The 25016-nt window shown below is 26.7% G+C and overlaps 1 protein-coding gene and 1 long non-coding RNA gene across 2 annotated transcripts; one reads left to right on the top strand and one right to left on the bottom strand.

The window, feature by feature from the left end:
* Window positions 1-18: 18 nt before the first annotated feature.
* On the top strand, window positions 19-19925 carry LOC100198188 (uridylate-specific endoribonuclease B). Its single transcript, XM_065814059.1, has 5 exons — window positions 19-187; window positions 2273-2472; window positions 4570-4804; window positions 11900-12047; window positions 19286-19925. The coding sequence occupies exons 1-5, from the start codon at window positions 45-47 to the stop codon at window positions 19526-19528; spliced, it is 969 nt and encodes a 322-aa protein (XP_065670131.1). The 5' UTR covers window positions 19-44; the 3' UTR covers window positions 19529-19925.
* LOC136088912 (uncharacterized) lies at window positions 4968-25015 on the bottom strand. Its single transcript, XR_010642623.1, has 3 exons — window positions 24899-25015; window positions 11056-11252; window positions 4968-5159 (listed from the first exon to the last, which is right to left on the bottom strand). It is a non-coding gene; the product is annotated as an uncharacterized LOC136088912 (long non-coding RNA).
* Between the last annotated feature and the right edge of the window lies 1 nt (window position 25016).

Below are 25016 nucleotides of genomic sequence, written 5' to 3' on the forward strand. Positions count from 1 at the left end.
GATAAGTCGTCACTTCCTAAATCCTTTGTCTTATATTCTTTGCAATGTCTGGCAAAAATCCTAAGGTTGTCTATGCGCGCAAAGAATCGTTTTATCGGTTAAGTGGGCTTGGCATTGCTTTAGTTCTTGTTATAATAGCAGTTATAGCATATTCAGATAATAAAGCAAGTATGAATCGAGATCATGTGTGAGGTTTTATAACATTTTTTATCATACAAATACATAATTTTAAATATATAAATACTTTAAAATTCTAGTTAAACAGAATTGCTATCGGTACAATTATACGATGATAAGTTTGGCAAACATGGAAAAAAACTTGAAAAAAAAGCCTTTTTTTTAAAAAAAAAAAAACTGCTATTAAACTGTTAAATTCTAGAAAAAACTGCACTAAACAGTGCCAAGTTAGAGGTTAGCAGGGTATTGCTAGAAATTCTATCGTTTTAACTATACCTAATAATTATCCTGAAACAGAAAAGTTAGAACCTTAAAGAAGTTGTTAATGATAATATCAAATCAAATTAATTATATTTCAAAGAATTGTTGCATTCGAGGATTTTTATAAGAAATATAAGTACGATTCAAAACCTTTATTACACAACATAATAACAATAATTAGAGTAGCAAACATAAAAAGGATAGAAATAATGCTAATGATATATAATAATAATAATGATAGCTAACTATAATATAGATAATAATAATAATAGTATTAATAACAATATATTATTTTTAACTAGTAATAATATTAATGTTATTACTAATTTTTACTACTAGTATTGAATTCTAGTAGTAAAAATTATTAATGACAATAATATTAATAATAGCAGTAATAAATAAATTAAAATAATAATTATTAGAACAGTATTAATAAATATAAGTAGCAATAATAATAATAGTAACAAATAATTAGTATGGATAATTTATGGAAAACAACTTAAACTGAATTTAAAAACTTTCTTTCTCCCCATTAATAAGAAAAACATCACTTCAAAACTTCAATCTACTACCAGTAACATCCACTCTATTCAAGAATTGTCTCAGTCCATAAGATAATTTATGAATTGAGGTATTAATGCAATTACTCCTTATATTTTACAAACAGTATATCTCCAACAAATAGGCAGACTGAATTGCAGAATTTAAAAATTTTTTAAATTCTGAAATAAAGTTCCAAGATGTAAGATGAAGAGTTAGATTATTTCATGATTTTATGCTTTAGTTTTTTTTATAAATTTTTGACTGTACTGAACCAAGCAATGATTTGGGATAAATAATAAATGACAATCATTGAAAATGAGTTCCTTTTTTTTGTAAATGCATACACACTTTTATATAAGGTTTTTTTATAGGAAAAAATTTCTCAAGGAAAACCCTAATATAAAAAACAGCATCTTGTTGATTTTAGGAATGCGTAGAAGAGATGCTTTATAAGCTTGATTGCTTATATATTTTAAAAAAATACTCACAATAAAGTGGGAGTAGTTTTAAAGTGAGTGAAAAAAGGAGAAAGAGATAAACTATGAAATGAAGACTTATATTTGCCTAATTAAATTCCTGCACCTTAGAAAATCAAAGAAAAACTTATCATAGCATGTCTAATACATTCTGTATGTGTTATGATATTAGGCTATAAAATATGAGGATTAAAAGTTGTGAACATAAATCATATGCAATCTTCAGAAAAAATGATGATCACTTGGATAATTATTGTTAAATTAAAAGAAATTAAAGTATGTGGATCTTCGTAATATGTTTGGAATACTGAGTGTCTATCAGGGAAACTTAAAGTGCGATATACATTCATACTTATAATGTAAACACCCAGGTAACTGGATTCAGCATGTACAAACATGATAGTTTATAAAGAAAAAAAAGAAGAATAATGCATACAAATTAGGAACACAAGACGATATAAATTAGCAAGTGTTAAGAAATGAAGACTCATAATTTTGAGATTTAAGGTTGTGTGATAAAAAATAAAAACAATATTTCCATAACTAAGATTTCTTGTAAATTATCAAAGAAATTAATAATGAAATAATTTTTATAAAAAATTTCTTTTGGATACACAAATGAAAGCTTAATTTGCTTATCCAAAAGTTTTTTTTTTAAACCGAGTTTAATAAGGCAAATAACTGACTAACAATATAGAGAAATAACGAATGAAATTGCATGAAAGTTAAGATAAATGTAGACTTACAAATTTAATAATACCAATAAAAATTAGCTAAAAGTTGGAGTCAAAATGAATATACTTATTTATTTATAGGGAGCCATTTGAGGATAAAGCATTAACTGCTTTTGCTGAGCAACTCTGGGAACTTGATGAAAACCGTTTAAATCCTAATGAACATTATGTATTGGACTTGCAAGGTAAAACAAAGTTTTCTTATGATGGACCCGATAATGCAGCAAAACCCCTATTTTCTAAAGTTGACCCAAAGGCTTTTGAACGACCTACATATAAAGGTTAGTAAAAAATGAAAACATTATATAATTAATAAAAAATTTATATATTTAAAATAGTTAAAAATAAATTAATAAATAAAAAGAATTGTATCAAGTCCCCCATATGTATGGAAGACATGATCTCCACCCTATAGTTGACTTATTTAGCGAGGAACATGTGTCCTTTAATTATGGGAGACATAGTACAACTCCTATAAGGTTTAAAAGTCTTTTTAACATAAATCTAGTCTCTATATTCACTTTGTTTTTTGTTTTTTAAATAAATTGACATAACATTCTAAAAATTATATAAAATAGCATTTTATTATCTTAAACGCTATTGTCTTACAATGGCTAATTAAACAAATTAAGTTTAATTTAATCAGCTATTGGTTAAACAAGTTAAACATTTGTTTAATCAACGGTTGATTTATAATAACTCTAACCCATACCCTAATAATCACCCCTCATCTTACATTTATTTAATCAAGTTGATATTATTACAATTATAAAATGTTATAAAATCAACAATATAGTATTTTATATAATTTAAAGAGATATAATAAGATTCATTTAAATAATTTATTATCACAATGAAATTTCTATTTAAGTCCCTTATAACTTAAATCAACTTTAATAACAGAATAAATAAATAACAAAGCAATAAACACATACTAGTATTATCTTTTTAATTATAGTATTCATTTACTCAAAATTAAACTCTTTTAGTGAATTTGAAAACTCAATGGTTCTCTTTGATGACGACTTCAGTTTTGGAGCAGGTCATTTTTTTTGTATTTTGAAATTAATAGGTCACTTAAAAAATTTATCATTAATTTTTGGGGAAAATTTGATGTCATATCCTGTTTCAGATTCACTAATTATTTGTCCAACATATCTTTGAACAACATTTTTTTGTGAAATGAAATTAAAAATTTGTTTAGTCTCCTTTAACTATAGTATCACTGATGTAATCTTAAACTTCAGTCTCTTCACCTGACTTGAGATGGAAATCACTTTGATTTGAAAGACTTAAATCTGACTCAGCCAATGAAAGTATTTGCTTATCCTCTGATGATGTATTTTGTTCATCTTTTAAATTAAAATTACATTTCATTGACTTTGCTTAAACTTTGTTAATATTTTTTTGTTAGCTGTCTTGCTCTCCACTGGTTTTCAGTTGCTAGTTTTTCTGGTGTTTCTTTCAAAATTTTGGTGCCACCTTTGTTCCTCTTGTGATGCCTTTTCTTGGACTTGCCTTTAAGAAGGATCTTATAACAGCAGGACTTACAAATGCTGATATCGAAGAAATGGTTCAGTAGTATTAGAGTTAGATTCCTCATAATTTGTGATTGGACTTAGTTTAGTACTTCCTGTGTGCATTATGTGTTAACATTCTATATTCATAATATTTATTGAGCTCAATTCCCCATCACTATTTGTTATTGGTAGAGGTGTAGAAATAGATGTGGATTCTTAAGCATTAGTTTCAGGGCAGGTTACAGCAGCAGCCATAGATACAACTTTCCCTGTTTGTCGCTTATGAGCTAAATCATATATAGTTAGTGGACACCCAGGATGGGAGACCGTCCAGTTATCACATGCTGTGTTAAAATATGATTTCATTAACCCAAATGTTATGAGATCCAAATGCTGTAGTTTTTGAAATATTATGTGGAATAGTCAAAACATGAATCCCATTATCTCTACAAAAATTAATTGATTCATAATTGTCAAAAACAACAAGGTTAGAAAAATCTTTGCCGCATCTCACTCAAAAAATTACAAGAACAACAAGAAATTTGGACCAGTCAGCAAGGCAAAGGGTGTAAAGCTCCCTATGAGGATCATGTGTCCCAAATCTCCCCTATGAATCTATATTATGTATCTCATAAAACATGTCAAATATGAAATTTTATTGATTTGCTTTAAAAATTCAAATAAAAAGAATGAATCTAAATTAAACATAATATTTTGATATTCTTTTTAACCTCAAATATATCAGTGAGAGGAAATCAATTTAAAAAGTATGTGTATTTGTGTTTTTTATGATTATTGGTTGATACTAGTAATTTGTTCTATAATTCAAAATATAATCATATTTACATTTTTGAACAGCATTTATTGCACTTTTGGATAATTATGAGAGTGCAACTGGTGTTGCAGAAACAGTTACTCCACAAGAAGAAAAAGAAAATTGGACTTTCATAGATTTGGTTTTTAATACCAAAGTAATGGATCATGCTTACAAATTTTTGAAATACAAAGGAAAAGCTGATCAAGATTTAATAAAATTTAAACATGATTTTTATAATCTTTGGTTTCAACTTTATAAAAGATCAAAAGGGTCAAGGTAATTTTTTTGTAAATAAATTTTCAGTTATTTTTCAATTATATATCTGAATAAAATGGTGTCCTGATTTGTGGATTCATTTTTTAAACCTATTTTTATTAAAAAGAGTCTTTTATTTCTTAAATTAATAAGTTTGTGGAGTCAGGTAAATACACTTCTTAAGTTTTTTAATGAGCATTTAATAAAATAAAATAGTTATAATTTTTTCAAAATTTTTATAAGGAATTTTAGCATAGTTCAATTAATCCACTTATTTAACTATAAAATATGAAAATTTACAATAATATTTTATAAACTCACATAAATAAGGTTAGGTGTCACTCATATAGTTAAAAGCAAGTCAATGGAGTGAGACCTAAAAAAAAAAAAAAACAACTATAAAACATAGTAAGAATTTAAAATAAAATAAAGAGGAAAAAAAAAAAGGAAAATAAAATAAAATAAAGCACTAATAATATTAGATAATTGCAATATTAATATAATAACAATAATAATAATAATAATAATAATAATAATAATAATAATAATAATAATAATAATAATAATAACAATAATAATAATAATAATAATAATAATAATAATAATATGAATAGAAAAATATTACAAATAGTAACTATAACATGGTAACTTTACTAAAAATTATAACTAATGATAAAACTATGGTAAAAATAATTATGGTAAAGTTTATAACTATGACAGAAATTATTAAAATCAACATAACATTAGCAAAAATTAGGACAATAACCATAAAACTATTACTACAATGCATTGTAATTCCATTGCAATGGAATCACTATCACTATCATTATAAATAATATTAATAAGATTTCTAAAACTATGGTAAACTAATGATAATAGTAATATTAGTAGTAGAGTTAAAAAAGATAGTATAAAATAAAAGTAGTAGTTTTATAAATACAGTAATTTAAAAAAAGCAATAGTAATAAAAGATTAAATTAATATTCATTTAAAAATTTTCAAGGTTTCGATTAAGAAGAAAAATGTTAGTAATAAAAGGGTATTTAGTTAAAATCTTTTTTTTTATATGAATGGTATTATTTGGTTCCAGTGAGAAATACATTGATGTTTTATAGAAGCTTGCTATATTTGATAGTGTTGAAAAAGGAAGTGTGCAAGTTAAAATTTTCAGTATTTCAAGTGTAATATTTGTGTGTCCTTGTTTTAATAAAAAAATTATTAAACAAGTTTGGTAGTTTATTTTGAATAAAATCAAACACAAAGAGACAATTGTAAAGCTTTACAAGATCTTGAAATTTAAGAGTTTTTAATTCAGAAAACCTATTTTGAATATTAGATTGTAAAGGAGAAAATGTCATAATTCTTATGAAAGTGCATTGTAAACTGTTTATACGATATAATAGAAAACTACCTTTTTGACCCCAAACAGTGCAACAATAACTTAGATGTGAGGAATAGTAAATTGATGTTAAAATATATTGGGGAACATAGTGTTGTATTAATGACAACATACTATTGGCATGTGAGAGTTTTTTAATTAATTGAATTAGTTGATAGTACTATAATAGGTTTTTGTCAAGAAATAGCCCAAGGTATTTTATATATTTAGATGGAAAAAGTCTTTTACCTTAAACTCTAATTTTCACATTATCACTATCAATCTTGGAGGATGAAAAATAATGAATGCAGTTTTATTGATATTTAGAGAAAGACGATTACTATGGTGATCTGAATTAACTTTTTTAAAAAGCTGCGCGAGTGATTTATTTATGCATAGAAGATTAGTGTTGTCAGCAAAATGATGAACAATCTAATTATTTAAAGAGTGAAACAGATCGTTAATATATATTTAAAACAGTAAATGCCCTAGAACAGAACCCTGTGGGACACCATACTTAATAACTTTACTTGTGGATTGAAGGTCATTAATTGAGACAAACTAAGTACGATTTTTAATATAGTATGAAAACCAATCATTAGCGATACCCCATATACCATAGTGGTACAAATTTTCAATTAAAATCTCATGGTCAACTGTAATGCTTTTTAAAGATCAATAAAGATGCCACAAGCAAAAGAACCACTATCATTCGCAGCACAAATAATTTCAGTAATGCTAATAGTGCATGGTAATTAGAGCGTTTTAAATGAAATCTAAACTGGCGGCCGTAGAGACACTTAGAATTATCAAGAAAGCGGTAGATACGAGAATACATTAGTTTTTCAATAATTTTGCTGATATTTGATAATAATGATATTGGTCTATAGTTATTCCAGTCAAGTTTTGAGTTCTTTTTATGGATTGGTTTAACAGATGCAGTTTTTAAAATATTAGGGAATATACAAGTAGTGAATGAGAGATTAAATAGTTTAGAAAGTACTGAAGAAATATCATTAGCAAGAAGTTTTAGAATAAAAGTTAAATAGCTAAGGTTGGAGCAGAAGTCTTGCCATCATTTAGAGAAAGAATAACTATATAAGTAAATAAACAATAAATATTATTTCATTTTTTTCAATAGGTTTAATGAAAAGAGAGTAAGAGTTTAATGTTTTTAAATACTTATGGAAGTCAGTATGGGATAAATGAATATTTTTTTGAAGTTCTTCAATGATTGAAATAAAAGAGAAGTTTAAAATTTAAGAGATTTTAACTGGACAATTTATAATGGTGTTGTTTGAAGATATTCAAGATGGATATGAGATATCATCCGAACGTATATTCAAAAGAGTTATAATACCCTTCCACGTTGCTCTCAAACTATTGCTATTGGTAGTAAAGTAGTTAGAAAATTGATTCTTTTTGCTTCTTCGAATAAGTGTTATAATAAGTAAATTTCTAATTGTAAGTTTTTTCAAAAGTTAATTTGTCATGAAGATTTTTTGTTTTAAGGAACTTCTTTAATATATTGTTTTTTGTTTTTTTATCGAGGTTAAAATTGCTGAAGTAATCCATGGTTTAAGGCTCCGAGTTAAGCCACGATTACTTAGTGTTTTAGCGGTGTGTGCTTGTCTAGAGAGTTAAAGTTAGTGATCTTCTTTTGATTTATTTGTATTATCATTGGAAATCTTCATATGATTTATTTGTATTATCATTAGAAACTTTGATTACTTTATCCAAGTTGAATATCAAGTAATCATTCCTGAATTCTTCACTATTTAATTTTTTGAAGTTTCAAAGAAGAATATTGCATTGAAGCAATGGTGTTCAAATACTTTGAGATTAAATTATCTGAGTTTGCTTAATGAAATCTATATTAAAATCACCCATTATAAAGAGAGTTTTTTCAAATAGAATAGCTAGATATGAAACAATAAATTCATAAATATTCATGTTAGGATGGTGATCACAGCCTACTATGATGTTAGACTTTTCAAGGAAAATAATTTAAACAAACACAGACTTTAAAAATCGGGGTTTATACATAAGTATTATTTTTCTAAACTATTATTTTTTGCAAAATAAAACTTATAAATATAAATAAAGACATTGCAAAAGCTATATTGCTTCAAGCATAAATTCAAGCAAAAAAGTTAATAATAAAGTTATAACCATAAAAGAAGTTGTTTTTCTTTTAATTATAAAAAATAAATTCTTCATAAGATGTAATTTGTAATAATTAATCAAAGAAGAGTCTTCCTGATGATCCAGCAATGGTGAAACTTCAAGTCGAAGATAAAAGTTAGATAAGTGTTTTTTACTAATTAATTATTGCTCTGTTTTTTTATTGCTGGATCATCAGGAAGAGTCTTCCTGATGATCCAGCAATGGTGAAACTTCAAGTCGAAGATAAAAGTTAGATAAGTGTTTTTTACTAATCCTTATTTAAAGTCCTTTTTACGGTCGAATTTGGATATTTAAGTTTGGAGTTTGAAGTGGAAACAAGCATTCCCTGACGTTTTTCATAGGTTTTGACGATCTTGGATACTCTAGATACTTCTTTGACCAAATATTCAACATTTTAAGAATGGCATGGAATATCAGGAACTTGAAGAGTGTCATTTGTAACATTGATTAAGAGATCTTCATTGTTCACTTGGAAGGAGGAGAGATATCAACATTTGACCAGTCGATCATTTCTAAATATGAGGAAGCATGAAAATTGAGAGAAATTTTTTTTGGAGAGAAAACACGTACCCCATCAGTATTATCTTCTCTTCCACATGAAATAATTTTCTTTGCTGTATCGACCGCTTTTTTCCTGTCTCATCTTTGGTGGCTGACAACAAAACACTTTCAGGATGAGCAAAATAACAGTTTCTTTGTAATACTTTCTGGACAATTGCTATTGTCAGATATAATCAGGATGATTAAGACTACGAATACATTTCATAATCATGAAAAAATTTCGAGCTCCTTCAACGCATTTCCTATTTCTCTTGATTAAAAACCAAAAGAAACAGTAAACTTTAATGATGTAATCAACAATTTTTATCAGACTTATTGTGAGTTTTATGGTCAACATGTATTACTGAAACAGGCGATTGGCAAATGTGAGCCACCTGGCATGATTGAGATTTCCGGGAGGAGTATTTGTGAAATACTTCTACGTTTCTACATTTAAATTTTGGAATCCTTGGATAACAGCATTGCCTGCTTTAAGTAAGTATTTCTGATCTTTATTGAGATCATGAATGACCTCATCAGACATTTTAATGAGTACTCCATTTAAACTGGCGAAGTCAACTATCGGTAGAAAATGAACATCAAAAGATAGTTGTTCACCAAGAATGCCTTTGAATACAGTAGGACCAGATGTACTGCCATCAAGTTCAGTGAAAATTGCTCTGAGAGGCAGTTCAATCAAATGAAGCAAACAAATAAACCATTGAAGAGGTTTGCCAATACGAGTTTGAAGTAAACGAATGATACCATTTTTCCAGCCTTTGTTTACATTGGTTCCATCACAAACAACACTTTGTCAAGTCACAAAAGAATTTCTGTCATTTAAAACTGAAATAATTTATTTTGCAACATCAACTGCTTTACAACTTTGTGGACAAATGCGATCAAAGTAGACACTGTTAGGATATGAGCAGAAAACGTAATGATCTTCTTTGATGGAAGTGGCCCTGCTAATTTTACCATCGTCTTGTTCCACTAACCTTAAGGATTTGTCTATATGACAATCAAAACCAATTTCAATAATTTCTGTGGTTAGTTCTGCATGTTCTTCAACATCTTTTTGTCGCCACAGATTTTTTTGTCTTCTTAATTTTGCTGGATCTAATATGTATTGTGGTGAATCGAATGATATATCTTTTAAGCAAGCGTTAACAATTTTGCATGCATCTTGGTTGCTAACCCCCGTTCGTACCGTAATTTGACAGAGTTCTTTGTACTGAAATACATTGCGATATTTGGGATCATGTCCACTGTATGAGATTTTCTGAAACAGTAGCTTCATCATATTCCTCATTATCATCACAACAACTGCTTTCTTTATTGCTTTTGCAGGAAAGAGTTATTGTCAATGATGAAGCTTGGCATGTTTCTGCGTTCTTTTTTCCAAAGTTAATTTCCCGTTCTTTAAAAATTTTTTGGAGTCGTTCTGTTTCTTCTTTGTCAATCTGGCCAAAACTCCTATTCCTTAAAATCAAGCCAAAACTCCCATTCCTTAAAAGGAACTTTCATAGAACAATGGCAGTTTGACCGGTCCCTGATACCACGGTTAACATATTTGCAAGGACAAATGTCAAATACCTTATTGAATGAACCAAGTTGGCACTTAAATGTAGATGAATTTCTCTTTTTATTGTTTTATATCAGTAACCAATTTATCTAAGCTTTTTAGAATGCTTTTATATAATATCGTTGGCAACCCTGCCCTTGACCATATTTTTACCAAATCATCAGCTGCTACCTTATTTACGTCTCTGATTGATGGTTCTTCAGATTCTAAGGATTGTGAGACAGTTTTGTTTTTTTTCAACAGTTGTTTTTTTTCAACTCTGTAAATTTCCAGAAAGTCAATTGCCTACAAAAGGCTTCTGCTTTTGTAGGCAATTGACTTTCTGGAAATTTACAGAGTTGGCCAAATACTGAGTGTTATATATATATATATATGTGTGTGTGTGTGTGTATATATATACATATATATATATATATATATATATATATATATATATATATATATATATATATATATATATATATATATATATATATATATATATATATATATATATATATATATATATATATAACTCCTAACTGGTTGTCAGAAAGTTTTTCTGTATTTTGTTGACAAAATGTAAAAATTAAAATGCAATACCGGAATTTTTTTTATTACTTGATAGACTGCCTTCCCCAACCAAACCCTCAGTCGATGTAGCAGCACTCTGTTGCGAGTCAGGCTATTTGTCAGTCGACATATCAGCACTCCGTTGCGAGTCAGGCTATTTGTCAGTTGATGTAGCAGCACTTTGTTGCGAGTCAGGCTATAAGATAATCGATGAGGCAACACTCCATCTATGATTTACAGTTAAAAAAATAAAAATTAAAACATTTTATTAAAAAAAATAAAAATAAAAACATTTTATTAAAAAAAATAGAAATAAAAACATTCTTTATATTGTTAAAAACATTCAGAATGTTTTTTAAACATTCAGAATGTTTTAAAAACATTCAGAATGTTTTAAAAACATTCAGAATGTTTTAAAAACATTCAGAATGTTTTAAAAACATTCAGAATGTTTTAAAAACATTCAGAATGTTTTAAAAACATTCAGAATGTTTTAAAAACATTCAGAATGTTTTTAAAAACATTCTGGTCAATTAAATTTGCGTTTTTGCGGTTTTTTTAAAAAACAATTCATTTGTAATTAAATTAATGGTTTTTACTTTCTGACAACACACAAATGTTGGATGAAAGTCAAAAGTAATTAAAAGTGACGTGTTTGTTGGCATAAGAATCATTTTTTTCCTTCCGTACTCCCAAATGCAACTATAGAAACTATATATATATATTTATATATATATATATATATATAATATATATATATATATATATATATATATATATATATATATATATATATATATATGTATATGTATGTATGTATACATATATATATGTGTGTGTGTGTTGTTAATATTGAAATAAACATGTATTACAGAGAGAATGACTCATCAGGGTTTGAACATGTCTTTGTTGGTGAAACTAGAGGACAAAAAGAAGTTATTGGTTTTCATAACTGGATTCAGTTTTATCTTCAAGAAAAAGCTGGAAATGTTGATTACAAAGGTTTTATGTCTAGTAGCAAGGTTAGATTTTTGTATTAATTACAATAAAAACAATATACATACAAAACTTATGATAATTACAAAATAGATATAAAAAAATATTGATACTGTAAAATAGGATGAAAATAACATCACTACCAAATTTACGAAATAGTGAAGAAACACATGTTATACCTAAATAATGTATTACTTTGATTATTTTGATTTAAATATGTTTAGAAGCAGGGCTCGAATTAAGCGTATTGCGATTGTGATTGTAAATTGCAATTACTTTTCGTTCGCTGCAATTAGTTTTTTCTACAAAAATATTTTTGCGATTTTTATTTTATTTTTTTATTTTATTTTTTTTCATTAGGGGAGGGGGAACATTCTAAAAAATGTAGAATGTTTTTTTCAAAGATTTTAATCATAAAGTATGTTGCGCTAAATTCAACTTTTAAATAGAAGTATCATCATATACTCTCTTGCACTGAGATTTTCATTCAACATAAAGTGCTTTTGAATTTTAATTACTTAAAGTCTATGTGTGGAAACCAATAATGTCCTACTTTTATTTTAAAGTTAAATTTAGTGTGATTTACTTTATGGGTAAAGTACATCACAGTTAAGTTACTAAACTATTAAATTTACCTAATATACTCAAAAACATTTACTTACAAAAGTTATCCATAGAAATGTTTCTATTTATACCTTATATGTTGTTGACACATAATAAGCTAAAAATTATTTTAACAAGGAATTTTGAATAGAGCGTGAAAAATGCAATACCATTCTTTTTATACTTTCATTTATTTATAGCGATATCAAGTGTAAACATTATCTATAAATACTCAAGTTTTTTTTAGGAATTCATTTTAAAAAGAAGTCTATTTGAACCAGGGATGCCAAGTTGTATCAATTTTTAAGGGTTGCGGTACTACAGGGTAAAAAAATAGGGATTCCTTGGACTCCGGATGAATTATTATTTTTTTATACTTTTATAATATACTTTACATAACGGGTATGTTAACTTCAAATTTACATGCAGTAGTGGTGTAGTGGTAGAGTGCTTACCTAATAAGCAAGTTTCTTGCACTGAGATTTTCATTCAACATAAAGTGCTTTTGAATTTTAATTACTTAAAGTCTATGTGTGGAAACCAATAATGTCCTACTTTTATTTTAAAGTTAAATTTAGTGTGATTTACTTTATGGGTAAAGTACATCACAGTTAAGTTACTAAACTATTAAATTTACCTAATATACTCAAAAACATTTACTTACAAAAGTTATCCATAGAAATGTTTCTATTTATACCTTATATGTTGTTGACACATAATAAGCTAAAAATTATTTTAACAAGGAATTTTGAATAGAGCGTGAAAAATGCAATACCATTCTTTTTATACTTTCATTTATTTATAGCGATATCAAGTGTAAACATTATCTATAAATACTCAAGTTTTTTTTAGGAATTCATTTTAAAAAGAAGTCTATTTGAACCAGGGATGCCAAGTTGTATCAATTTTTAAGGGTTGCGGTACTACAGGGTAAAAAAATAGGGATTCCTTGGACTCCGGATGAATTATTATTTTTTTATACTTTTATAATATACTTTACATAACGGGTATGTTAACTTCAAATTTACATGCAGTAGTGGTGTAGTGGTAGAGTGCTTACCTAATAAGCAAGTTTCGAATTCGAATACCGTGTTCAACTTGTTTCTCTGCACAGCAGTCTTCTCTTATTTGATACCCAAATTTATATAATTAGTTAACTCACAAAAAATAGGTATTAAAATTGTTATTATAATAACTTATAAATTAAATGTGTATTTAAACCAAAATTTCAAAATGCATTTTTTATTTAACATAAATGATAAATTGCAGCAACTCAAAAACTATTACAAACTTTATTTTAACGATGTGCTCAGACAGATTTAATAGATATCAATTGCTATATTTGTAAAATGATACTGTGTTTAAAAAAGCTTAATAGGTAAGTTAACAACATATATATTTTAAAATATGACTTTCATACTTTCATATCAGTAAAACCATATCTATTAGTTTAAACAAAATTTATTAGAAAAATGGCTTAGTAAAACACTTTCACTTTAACATCAATGCAGGTTTGATTGTTTAAATATTTGTGCCTTTGTATAATTTGGCATCTAGCTATCAGTGTACACCAAAGGTTTTGTACACTGCATATGCTGTAATTCGCCTCTTATATTCTTTAAAAGCAATGTATGCTATAGGCAATGTATGCCATAAATACACTGCATATTTTTGAATAACTTATATGCCAGAGGGCTTGCCATATGCAGCGTAATTCAATACGTGCTTTTACTGGTTTAAAGTTACATAGTTGTTGACTTAAAATTTTAAAATAATAAAGTTTTAAAAGTTAATAATGGTTTGTTATGAAACATTTAAATGCTGATATAAAATTAAAAAATGCCCAAAGTCCCAGCGTACCAACAATTTTTATGACGGGCTGGACTCAGGACTCAATGTAAAAACAGGGATTTCTGGACTCTGGACACCGAATTAGCATCACTGATTTGAACAAAAGAATTTTAGTCTTCTTAAAATCTCTTATTCAGATAATCTTAAATTGGAAATTTTGAAAAAATTTTGAAAAATTTAAAAGAATTTTGTGAGTTTTTAGTACTTGCTTACAATGATTATAAATTTAATTGAATGGAAACTGCAGTGAAGTTCGTAATACCTAGTGGCATTGCAAAAATCATTCCTCAAAATCAAACATAAATCTAGGTACATTAAAAATATCAGTTTTAGAAGATAGTGCAAGTGAAGAAAAAGTGTTTGTTTGAATTGTAAACATTTTTAATAGTTAAACATTTTTTGTTTCTTGAAAAAAGTGTCGTTATTTTTTGTTTCTTGAATATAGTTTTAAAAGTAGAAACATTCTTTTGCAAACATTAAACAGTTGAAATAAAAACCAAATTATAAAAAATTTAAAATTAAAAAATTTGTTATTTTAATTCTGTTCAAAAAGTATTTTACGAAAAATTTAAGCTATATCTATATATACTCAGACTTATGGAAATATAATATGACTTTTTTTCTCTCACTTTATTTAATTGCAAAACAATTTGAACGAACAAAGTTAATGAAAATATCAACTTAAAAACCCTTAAGTGCACTAGATCAAGAAGCAATAAATGAAAAGAACATGGTATTAGTATTTTTTAGAGTTTACTTGTTTTTTTGATTTGATCTTTTTTGCTTGGTCTATGGATAACGCATGTTTTTGCAAAATTTTTAAGTTGAAAGTTTTATGATGATAATGTTTTCATCATTTTTAAATTAGAATAATTTTATTTACTTTGTTTTATTTTAAACAAAGTTTAAAACAAAACAAAGTAACATTAAAAAATTTTATAACATTAAAAACCTAAAAAGTTTTAGGTTTTTAATGTTATAAAATGTATAAAACAGCAATAAAAAAACATAGCGAAATTGTTTTACATTAACACAAATTTTTTATAGCGACAAAACAACTTCACAGTATTGTTTTATTGTTGTTTTATATAGCTTTTTACAATAACAATTTAATACGCTTTTAAAAATAAAATGTGTTTGATCATCAGCACGGGTATTATATATTTTTTATAACTAATTAAAGTGGTTTAATATTGCAATATTTACATTTTTACTTTTTTATATATCATGTTAAGTAAAAACAGTTACTAAGAGTAATATTGAAAAGTATAAAACATGTTACGTCCACATTACCATATAACTGCAACTAAATATTATAGCAGTAACTTAAATTAATTGAATAGCTTAAATAATTAATTAACATAAATAACAATAACCGTAAGTTATAACAGTAACTATTTTGAATCCCGTAAAACGAGAATATTATTAGACATTATTTAGTTATGAGAAATATTATGTTAAAAAATAATAATCACAAGCTAATGTACAAAAGATGTTCAATTTTATACTAACACAACTCCTTTACCGCAAAGTGGCAGGCAGAGGGGGAGTAGGTTTTCAAAAAATATATATAAAAAATTTTCATGATTACATTTTTTTTGCGTTAATTTGAGCCCTGGGAAGTTAATTGTTTCAATGATATGTTGAACTTTAGTTTCAGTAAGGTATGAAGTCATTAAACACAGCGTTTTATTTTTGTAATATTTTGTAATAGTCTAATTAGTTTAGACAGCCGTTATTATAGCTTTATTTTACATCATCAGGCATTAAAAGCTCCTAAAGCAGTTTAAAATGATCCAATAAGACCAGTGGTCTCCACCATTGGTACTCCACTATATGGTTCTTCATAATGTCTTGTTAAAATAATACAACCAACTCTAACAACAAAACAAGTTTACTAAACTCTTTTTTATTTGTCAATAAAGCAAACTCTTGGATTATTTGCCCTATTGAAATTCAAGTCTTACATTGTGTAATAGCTTTGTACCCCTCCATTCCATATTGAAATCAATTTTTGATTTTTGATTGTCAACATATTCAATAATAATAAAAGTCGATGCTGTTTTTTATGTGAAAATGCAATCACAATTACACCGAGTTCTATACCTATTGGGTTTGGATCAATATTATCGACAATATTAGATTTTCTTTTACGGTTATTGTTGCAGAGGCATTTTTACAATACTTGTAAACAAAAACTTAAAAGATTGAAGGAATGAACTTTTATACACCAAAATTGTATATAAGATATGTAAATGACTGCCTTGCAATATTTTATTCTTTAGAAAAACACAACAAGTTACTTGAATTATTAAATCAACAAGATTCTACTAATTAATACATATCAGGAACAGAAAACAAAAAGAAAAAATTAAACTTGTTAGATATAAGAATTACAAGTGTAAGTAGTTTACCCTATGATTTCAAAATCCAAAATCTGTAGTTACAAATATACAAATAGTTTAGGTTTATATTCAAATTCTTATTTTATATGCTTTTGCAATATTTCATTATTATTAACAGGTTATTCTTTAGAAAAATTATCTTTTGTAATAACAGGTTCTTCAGAACTATTTTTAAACTCAATAGAGCCAAGCTGTTCACCTTAATTAGACTCTTCACTGCCATCCTCACTACCATTATTACTATTATCAATATTATGGTTTTGGTCTAAAATCTCAGTTGTATTTACATAAAGTATATTACATACTGCTAAATGGATTGCATGGGCATAGCAGATGATTGCATTTTGATTAAACCTCCCAATTCAACCATAATTGGTGCGCCATCTGTAGTTATAATAACAATATCATTATTAAATTCCAGTTTAAGTTCAATTAACCATTCTATTATTATCTCAACAGATTTTTTAGTTGACATCCTAAAGACACAGTCCCAGATTATAAATTGCTTTTATTTGTGTGCACATTACTGATCATATAGCAACATATTTTAATTTAAATGTATATATAAAATGTTTTTTAAAATGTAATGATAGCATTTTTATTTAATGTCTTATCTTTAAATGCATTTTCATCACAATTGTGCAGACTCCTTTGGTTAGTATAATAACGTTACAGGTTTTGCATTTAGCAGTTTCGTTTACTTTGCATTTTAAGAGATACTCCCAAACTTGGGTAGTGGTTATAAGTTCATAAAAATCCATATTAAAATTGTTTAAAAAAAATGCTTTTAAATTGTATAATGCTGCAAAATGTAACAGTTAAAAAAATCATTTTACCATAATGGTACACAAATTCATCAGCATAAAAAGTAATTCAATGTGTGCACTTCTTCTTTTACTTTAATGATAGCTAGATACCTGTGTCTTTAACTGCAACCTTTTTGAATTGACTTTGGATTCAAAGTTTCTTTGAAATTACAGTTTTTTTTAATTTACTTTTTTGTTTAATTAATCTCTTAAATACCAATTCTTCTTTCACTGCTCAATCAAGTCTTTTTTTTATATATTTATTTTCCTTTTAATTTTTTGTTTTTTATTAGTATTAACACATTGCATGCGGGATATGTACTAGTACGTTTTCTAACAGTTGATGCTTAAGCAAGGGGCACATACTTGTACTTTTTCTGAGGGTTGTTACTTGAGCGCTTTGTTTTACTTGAGGTTTGTTTTTTCTGTATTTCATCTATATTTTAGTGTTTAAAAATATCAATTTAAATTTCAAATAAACCATTTTATTTATCCTTGCGAAGGCGCTGCAAAATGTACCTACAAGCAATGTATTAAATGATTACTTTCTTCTATTTACCAGATTTCTTTGCGTTTTTCTTTAATTTACCATTTATTTTTGAATATCTACATTATATCTACTGTTTCCTTATATACTTTTGCTCCCATGTAACAAAATCTTTTTTTACCGTGGTTGGTAGCAGTAATTATTAATTTAAGTTTTTTGTCAGTTTTTATGAGCACTGCTATCATAGAGGGATGTCATTTAGGTTTAGTGATGTCTTTGACTAATTTTAAAGTATGTTACTTTCTCTTAATTTCAATTAATTCCACAATTTTTCAATAAGAGGTGCTGCATGTGAACTTTTTTATGGCATTTAATTCTTGCTGATTTTTTTTTTATATAGTGTGAATTTATGAGTAGCAAATCAATTACCCGAACAAAATAGATCTGAATCCAGATCCCAAAACAAAGGTATGGTCATCCTGGTATTCCGGTCTAGATCTTTAATTCTACTATGACCTAGTAGCAATGGAGTCAACAGTTTTTTTCTTTGATAAAAAAAAAAAGTTAAATGCTCATTTTTATTTCAGTTTAAAGGTTTTTAAAATCAGTTTAAACTTATTAATTTGGTAAAACTGTGATAAAGCTTGTTATACTTATATGCATATATGTTATATATATATAAACACACATACATAACATGGCATGCTAAGATTTCTGGTCAGTGACATTTTGTACACGAATTTATTTAAAAAAAAAGACTAATGATTCTTAATCATTATGAATCATATATATACATATATGTTATACTTCAGTATAACATATTTTTTACAAAGCATGTTAAATTAGCACAAAATCTATTTAGGTAACCATAAGAGTAGCAACATTTATTTACAGTTCTTGTAAATTTGAACTTCACCAGAGCAGTAAAATTAAATTTTTGGGGAAAAAAAATTGATTGTTTCTCTAACCTAAAATTGCTTTTATGTTAGAGGAACAATTGATTTTTGAACCCGGAGTTTTTATGTATAATGGTGGCAAAAGCTTCAGGACTCTGAATCCCTTGTCAAAATATTATTGTTTTGATGTAAATAATAATTTCTTTATTTATTTAGAACCCACATATTTTGTCCATCCAATTCAGTTGGAAAGGTGATACCAAACCACTTGGTTCAACACTTATTGGTGTATCGCCTGAATTCGAGATAGCTCTTTACACTGTATGTCATCTTCTTGGCTATGATTCATATAAAATAACATTAGGAAAAGAACCAGTTATTATTAAGTCTCACAAAATTGGAAAAAGAATCGGTGCATGCTATCCTCAGTTGCCTTCATGGACTGATAGAAGAAAATAAATGAATTTATTTTTTTTTTGTTGGTTTTTTTTAATTTATGGATTTGAAATTTTTTTTTTAAACATTTTAGACACTTAAAATTATTGCACGATTTATTGGATTGATGGAATCTAAGGAACTATATAAACTTTTTAAAAAAAGACCTTAGGTGATTTTAAAATTATTGCACAATTTTGGATAGATGGAGTCCAAAGAATTATATATAGCTTTTTTAAAGAATACTTTTTTTTTTTTTTTTAGGTAATTATGATTTTTTTTTTAATTTTTAGGCATTGTGAATTTTTAAAATTAATAATTTAAATTTTTTAGATTTTTATGTTGATATAAATTATATTTTTATTGGGAGCAATATTTTTTGTATTATTTAAAAGTTATAAATATAACAGAAGAATAAAAAGTTGTGTTATTGTTATTAGGTTAAAAAACAACAACAGCAAAACAAAAAAAGGGAGAGTTAAGGATTTATAAGGTCAATAAATTGCGCAATGCTGAATTTCACTAATAAACAAAACATAAAGATCAAAAGTTTTCCATTGCAAAGCCTTACTTTAAATAAAAAATCCAAAATGCCAATTAATTTAAATGAAAATCACTGCGTAAAAGAGCTCAAGATTTCCTACTTATGTTTTGTTTAAATCAATGATACATTTTATGAACTAGATGTCTAACTTCGATCCGAAAAGTGTTTTTGCCCTTTTTACAAATGGCGGATTAAATTTGTAAACAAATATTTTTCCTTTTCCTTTCTCAAATGAAGTAAATATATTTTAAATTTAAATACTATTTATGCATTAGTGTTAAGCGGAAACTAGAATACTTGTAATAATTTTTTATGTAAATAATAATTTATGATTCCTTAATTTATTTTCGATTAAAAAGGGATTAAAGACCTGAATAGAAAAGTAAAACGACAAGCATTTTTATATATTAAAATACTTTTTAATAAACATAGGCTCATAAAAAAACTTTTATAAGTATTTTTATAATTATTAAAATTTGTTTTTGAAATATCTTTAATTTATTGGGAGCTTTTAACTTGCATCTTTAACTTTTATTCCACACTTCGCAATCAGGTTTTGCCCTTTTTATGGCGGACTATTGTTATAAACAAAAAAAAGTGGCTTCATTTTTTGTCTAATAATATCCTGCAAGTTAGACATCTAGTTTATGTAATATATCATTGGTTTAAATATACTTAGCGTTGCGAAATTTATGGACGATCTCTAATATATAAATTTGTAATACTAGTAATTAAATTGCTCGTCAACTTAAAAACTAACATGAAAATGTTTTTTATTACTTCAGGCCAAATCATTTTGCCACTAAGATTTCTTTAAGAGGCGGTCACCAACGGCTTTCGCCTCTGTATTGGCGGCAGTCTCTAAAACATTTTGCATCCAAAAAAAACTCTAGCTGCGGCCGCCAATAGAAAGGCGGAAGACAGAACATTTTGCCGCTAAAAAAATTCATTGGTAGGCAAAATTTTGCCGCTAATTGCTGCGGAAAAAAAGTAGAGGCGAGAAGTTTTACGCCGTTTATCAACACTGATTAAACACATATAAATATTTATATTTTATCAGCTAAACTAAAATGTTATCATATAAATTAAAATAAAATGCTTTAAAAACAGTAAAACTTATAATTCAGAGGAGTCTACAGAGGAGGTATAAATGTAAGAAACTTATTAATAAGACCAGTATTATTAAAACAAGGTTGCACTGTGTAACTTTTTTTTCGCAAAACAACGGATAACTTTTGCAATATTTTTTGCCTATATGTTTTGCATTTCCAGACTCTATACTTAGCCTTACTAGCATGTTCAGGCCGTTCATGTTCTGAATCATGGTAGACCTGATATCATTTAATAAGTTTAAGCTTACTAAATCTTCATTCAGCTAATGGTACTGTTCCTAGTGCTATAAAGAATATGCTCAAACTGACACTGAGGTTTGAAAATATACTTTCTCTTTTGCACTCGACCAAAGTATTTTGCAATTTGTTGTGCACCCAAAAATACGGAAATTAAAAAAATTAATTATTGATAATTATATTACCTAAAAGATGTTAAAAATATATAGTAACTAAAAACAAAATCGTAAATATTAATATTTATACATTTTACCTCTATTTTATAGGCACACAATTTTTTTTTAGAACAAATAATCTTAAAGATTGCTTTAGTGAGTTACCATAGTTTAATCAAAAAACAAAAAAATGACTAACTATAATTGGGATATAGGGTCTTTTGTTCTATTAGTAACTCTTTAACGTTGCATTGCATTTCGAAAATTGATATATATATATATTCATAAATAAAAATTATATCAGAAGACGGTCTGAACTAATAAGACTTAAATGATACGTGGTGATATAGATGAATTGATAACTTGATAGTATTGATAAATGGCAACAATGAGTCTTCAACTTTATATTTTTTTCTCTTAAGGAAACTATATATACAAATCATTTCAAAATTAGCATCTGCTATCGTTGTCTCATTTATTGTACTTGCAATTGTACTCTTGATTCAATTCTCTACCTCAATATTTAATAATCTCTTATTTTTTCCTGGTATGGAATGCTATTGTCATATTTGGGTTGATTTTTCTAACGATACTATTTTTATTTTAAATAAGATTCTAAAGGGAGGGGTTTTAATAAAATACCTATTCTAGTTAGTAAGCTTGAGCTTTTTTTCCATCGTTATGTTTGATTAGCTTAATCAGCCGTGGCGCAGTGATTAAAGTTCTGGCTAAGAATTAAGAGCTCCGAGATTTGATGCCAACTTTAACCAGATAAACGACGTTGGTAAGAAAAAAACGCGAACTTTCTTGTTAAATTCTTTTCCACTGTGCTCAGTGATAATACCGTAACAACTTATTGTAGCACCATAATAACTACACACAAAAAAGTAACTTCATGCACTTTTTTCTTTTTATCATTGTAATTTAACTTTTTTTTTCTTTTTTACAAATACTACTGTGATTGCTGCTCAAGCAAGCTACCATAGCAACCATCTAAGGTTCCATCAAAAAATACTCAACCAATTTTTCACTCTTTAGCTCTTTTGTTTCTGTTAACTCTCAACTTAAGTTGTGGTTTCAGTTTTTTCGAGAGAAATGAAAATACTTTAAAAACTTTATGGTTTACGGGCCCCTAAAGTTTTATGGTCCTAGCTAAGGTTTACAATTTGTACCTCCCTCTCATTGAGCTGCTTTAACCATTTTACCAAGACTGCTTTAACTGTTGACAACTTAATATCAAACTTAAATAAAATACAGAAAAAATAAAAACCCTATGAATATACTCTCGAGTCCTTAATACTAAGGGCGGGGGTGAGGGGTTTATGTTACAATATAAGTATTTTTTATAAAAGTTTCAGTTTATTAATCCTGATAAATATTTTTTACAAAACACGCATAGAACTATTTAATTCTAGCATGGCTTGCGGTCAAATGCGCATTTTCTAACAGCTGTTTTATAATAATTAAATAGCATATACGCTGATATAAGTTTTATACTTTAGTAAGAAACAAAACAAAAGCTCGTTTTCGACAAATAGAGATTTACTTGGTCGGCGATTTTTAATGCTTATTTACACTGAAAGTTTTTGTCTTTATCAGTGACTGAAATAATTATTTTCTAATTTTACGGCCGATTATCACTGGTCTTTCTTTTTTTGTTGTTAATAACAAGTAAAAATTAATAAACGGGAGGGTCTTAATAAGCTTGGGGTGGGTGGAAAAAATTTTCAAAAATGAATAATCGCCCTCCTCCCTTTTTATTAAGAACTCGAGAGTAACTTACAGTGTAAGTTACAGTATGGTATATTAATGTTTTTCGTGTACTTACCATTTTTGCCGTAAAAGCTCAACCCTAATTGCGTTAATGGATAAATGTTTGGCTTAAGGTGGTACACCCCCATTAATTTTGGAATTTTTTTACAAAAAATCAATTTTTCAAATATTGTTATTTTTAGTTCATAGAACATATTTATGATTTTTTTAAAAATAAAATAAATAAATAAGTATAAAAAATGTGTGTACTTTGGCCATCATAGGATTTTGAGGTCCATAGCAACGCCATAGCAACGCATTTTTAAACAAGAAAGTTTCAACTTGTTCAAGCTTCTAAACAACAATACTTCAGCTTCTTCTTTATTATTTATACTTCAGCTTCTTCTTTATTATGTGCTTTATGTTTAGTAAATGATTTTAATGAGCTCATGCTTTTTTTTGCAATGTAATCAACTTTTTCTTTGTTTTTTGTATTTTTCTTAAAACGTCATTTTTAGCAAATGTGCAACTTTTAAAACATGATATTTTCAGATTGCGACTATATGTTAACATGAAATTATGTTGAAAATATGTTAACAGAGTGTTTTTTTTATTGTTTAACTTAGGTAATAAACCAGAATTACAAATAAATATGGGTGTCAAAGTATATTTAATACCTTTTTTTCTTGCCCTTTTTATAAAAAATTACTTTAAAATACATATTCAATGCATAATTTTGGTTCATAACCTCTTCACATCTTTCAGGAATGTGAAATTTTCAGAACTTAATGATTTATTGAAATGGAGATTCTTTTAAATTATACCCCCTTTTGCGTAATTTTTATTGAATAAGTGAAGCAAATGTCGGGAAATCAAGACTTCATGTTTAGAAAAATATCAGCACACTTGTTTCAACTCGTGTGGTTGTGTTTTTAATTTTGTTTTGATTATTTTAAAGAAAATTTTTATTGAATGGGGGTGTACCACCTTAAACATTTTTTAGATTTTTATTCTTTACAATCCTTTAAGTTACATTGTGGACTACTATTAGTCTATCAGTAACAACTAAAAAATAAAAAATGTGACTTTAAAAACAAAACAGCATTTTAGTTTTATTATTTTACTAGAAGAAGTCGAAACAAACCACAGTTACTATTAACTAAATATTTATATATATATATATATATATATATATATATATATATATATATATATATATATATAGATATATATATATAAATTACTGGAAAATCATAAGACTCATCAGAAATGCGTATATATATATATATATATATATATATATATATATATATATATATATATATATATATATATATATATATATATATATATATATATATATATTTATATTTATAAAAATACACAGATTTAAATAATGGATTAAAAAACTGCAGCCGATTTAGAGTTTCTAAAGTTCGTTGAACTTATGGATTATTATAACTTAATTAACATTTTTTTGTTCGACGAACTAAACATAAAAATCTAATTGATAACTGTCTTTAACATATAAAATATATTTTACAAAGTAGGTATTCATACGTGCATTTTAACTAAGGCAAAAGTAAAATAATACCAAAATCGATACCAAAAGCTTTATATTGACTTATGAATGACCACTAATTGACTTCAAAATCGTTAAATTTACAGCATTTCCTCGTAACTTTCAAATGAAATTAATGTGCATAAAAGTT

This window comes from Hydra vulgaris, chromosome 12, assembly GCF_038396675.1.
Source record: "Hydra vulgaris chromosome 12, alternate assembly HydraT2T_AEP".
Lineage (NCBI taxonomy): Eukaryota > Metazoa > Cnidaria > Hydrozoa > Anthoathecata > Hydridae > Hydra > Hydra vulgaris.

Bases quoted from the DNA above. Each gene is read 5' to 3' on its own strand.
- LOC100198188 (XM_065814059.1), top strand. From the start codon at position 45: ATGTCTGGCAAAAATCCTAAGGTTGTCTATGCGCGCAAAGAATCGTTT. The intron at 188-2,272 runs GTGAGGTTTTAT...ATTTATTTATAG, and splicing joins AGTATGAATCGAGATCATGT to GGAGCCATTTGAGGATAAAG. The intron at 12,048-19,285 runs GTTAGATTTTTG...TTATTTATTTAG, and splicing joins GTTTTATGTCTAGTAGCAAG to AACCCACATATTTTGTCCAT.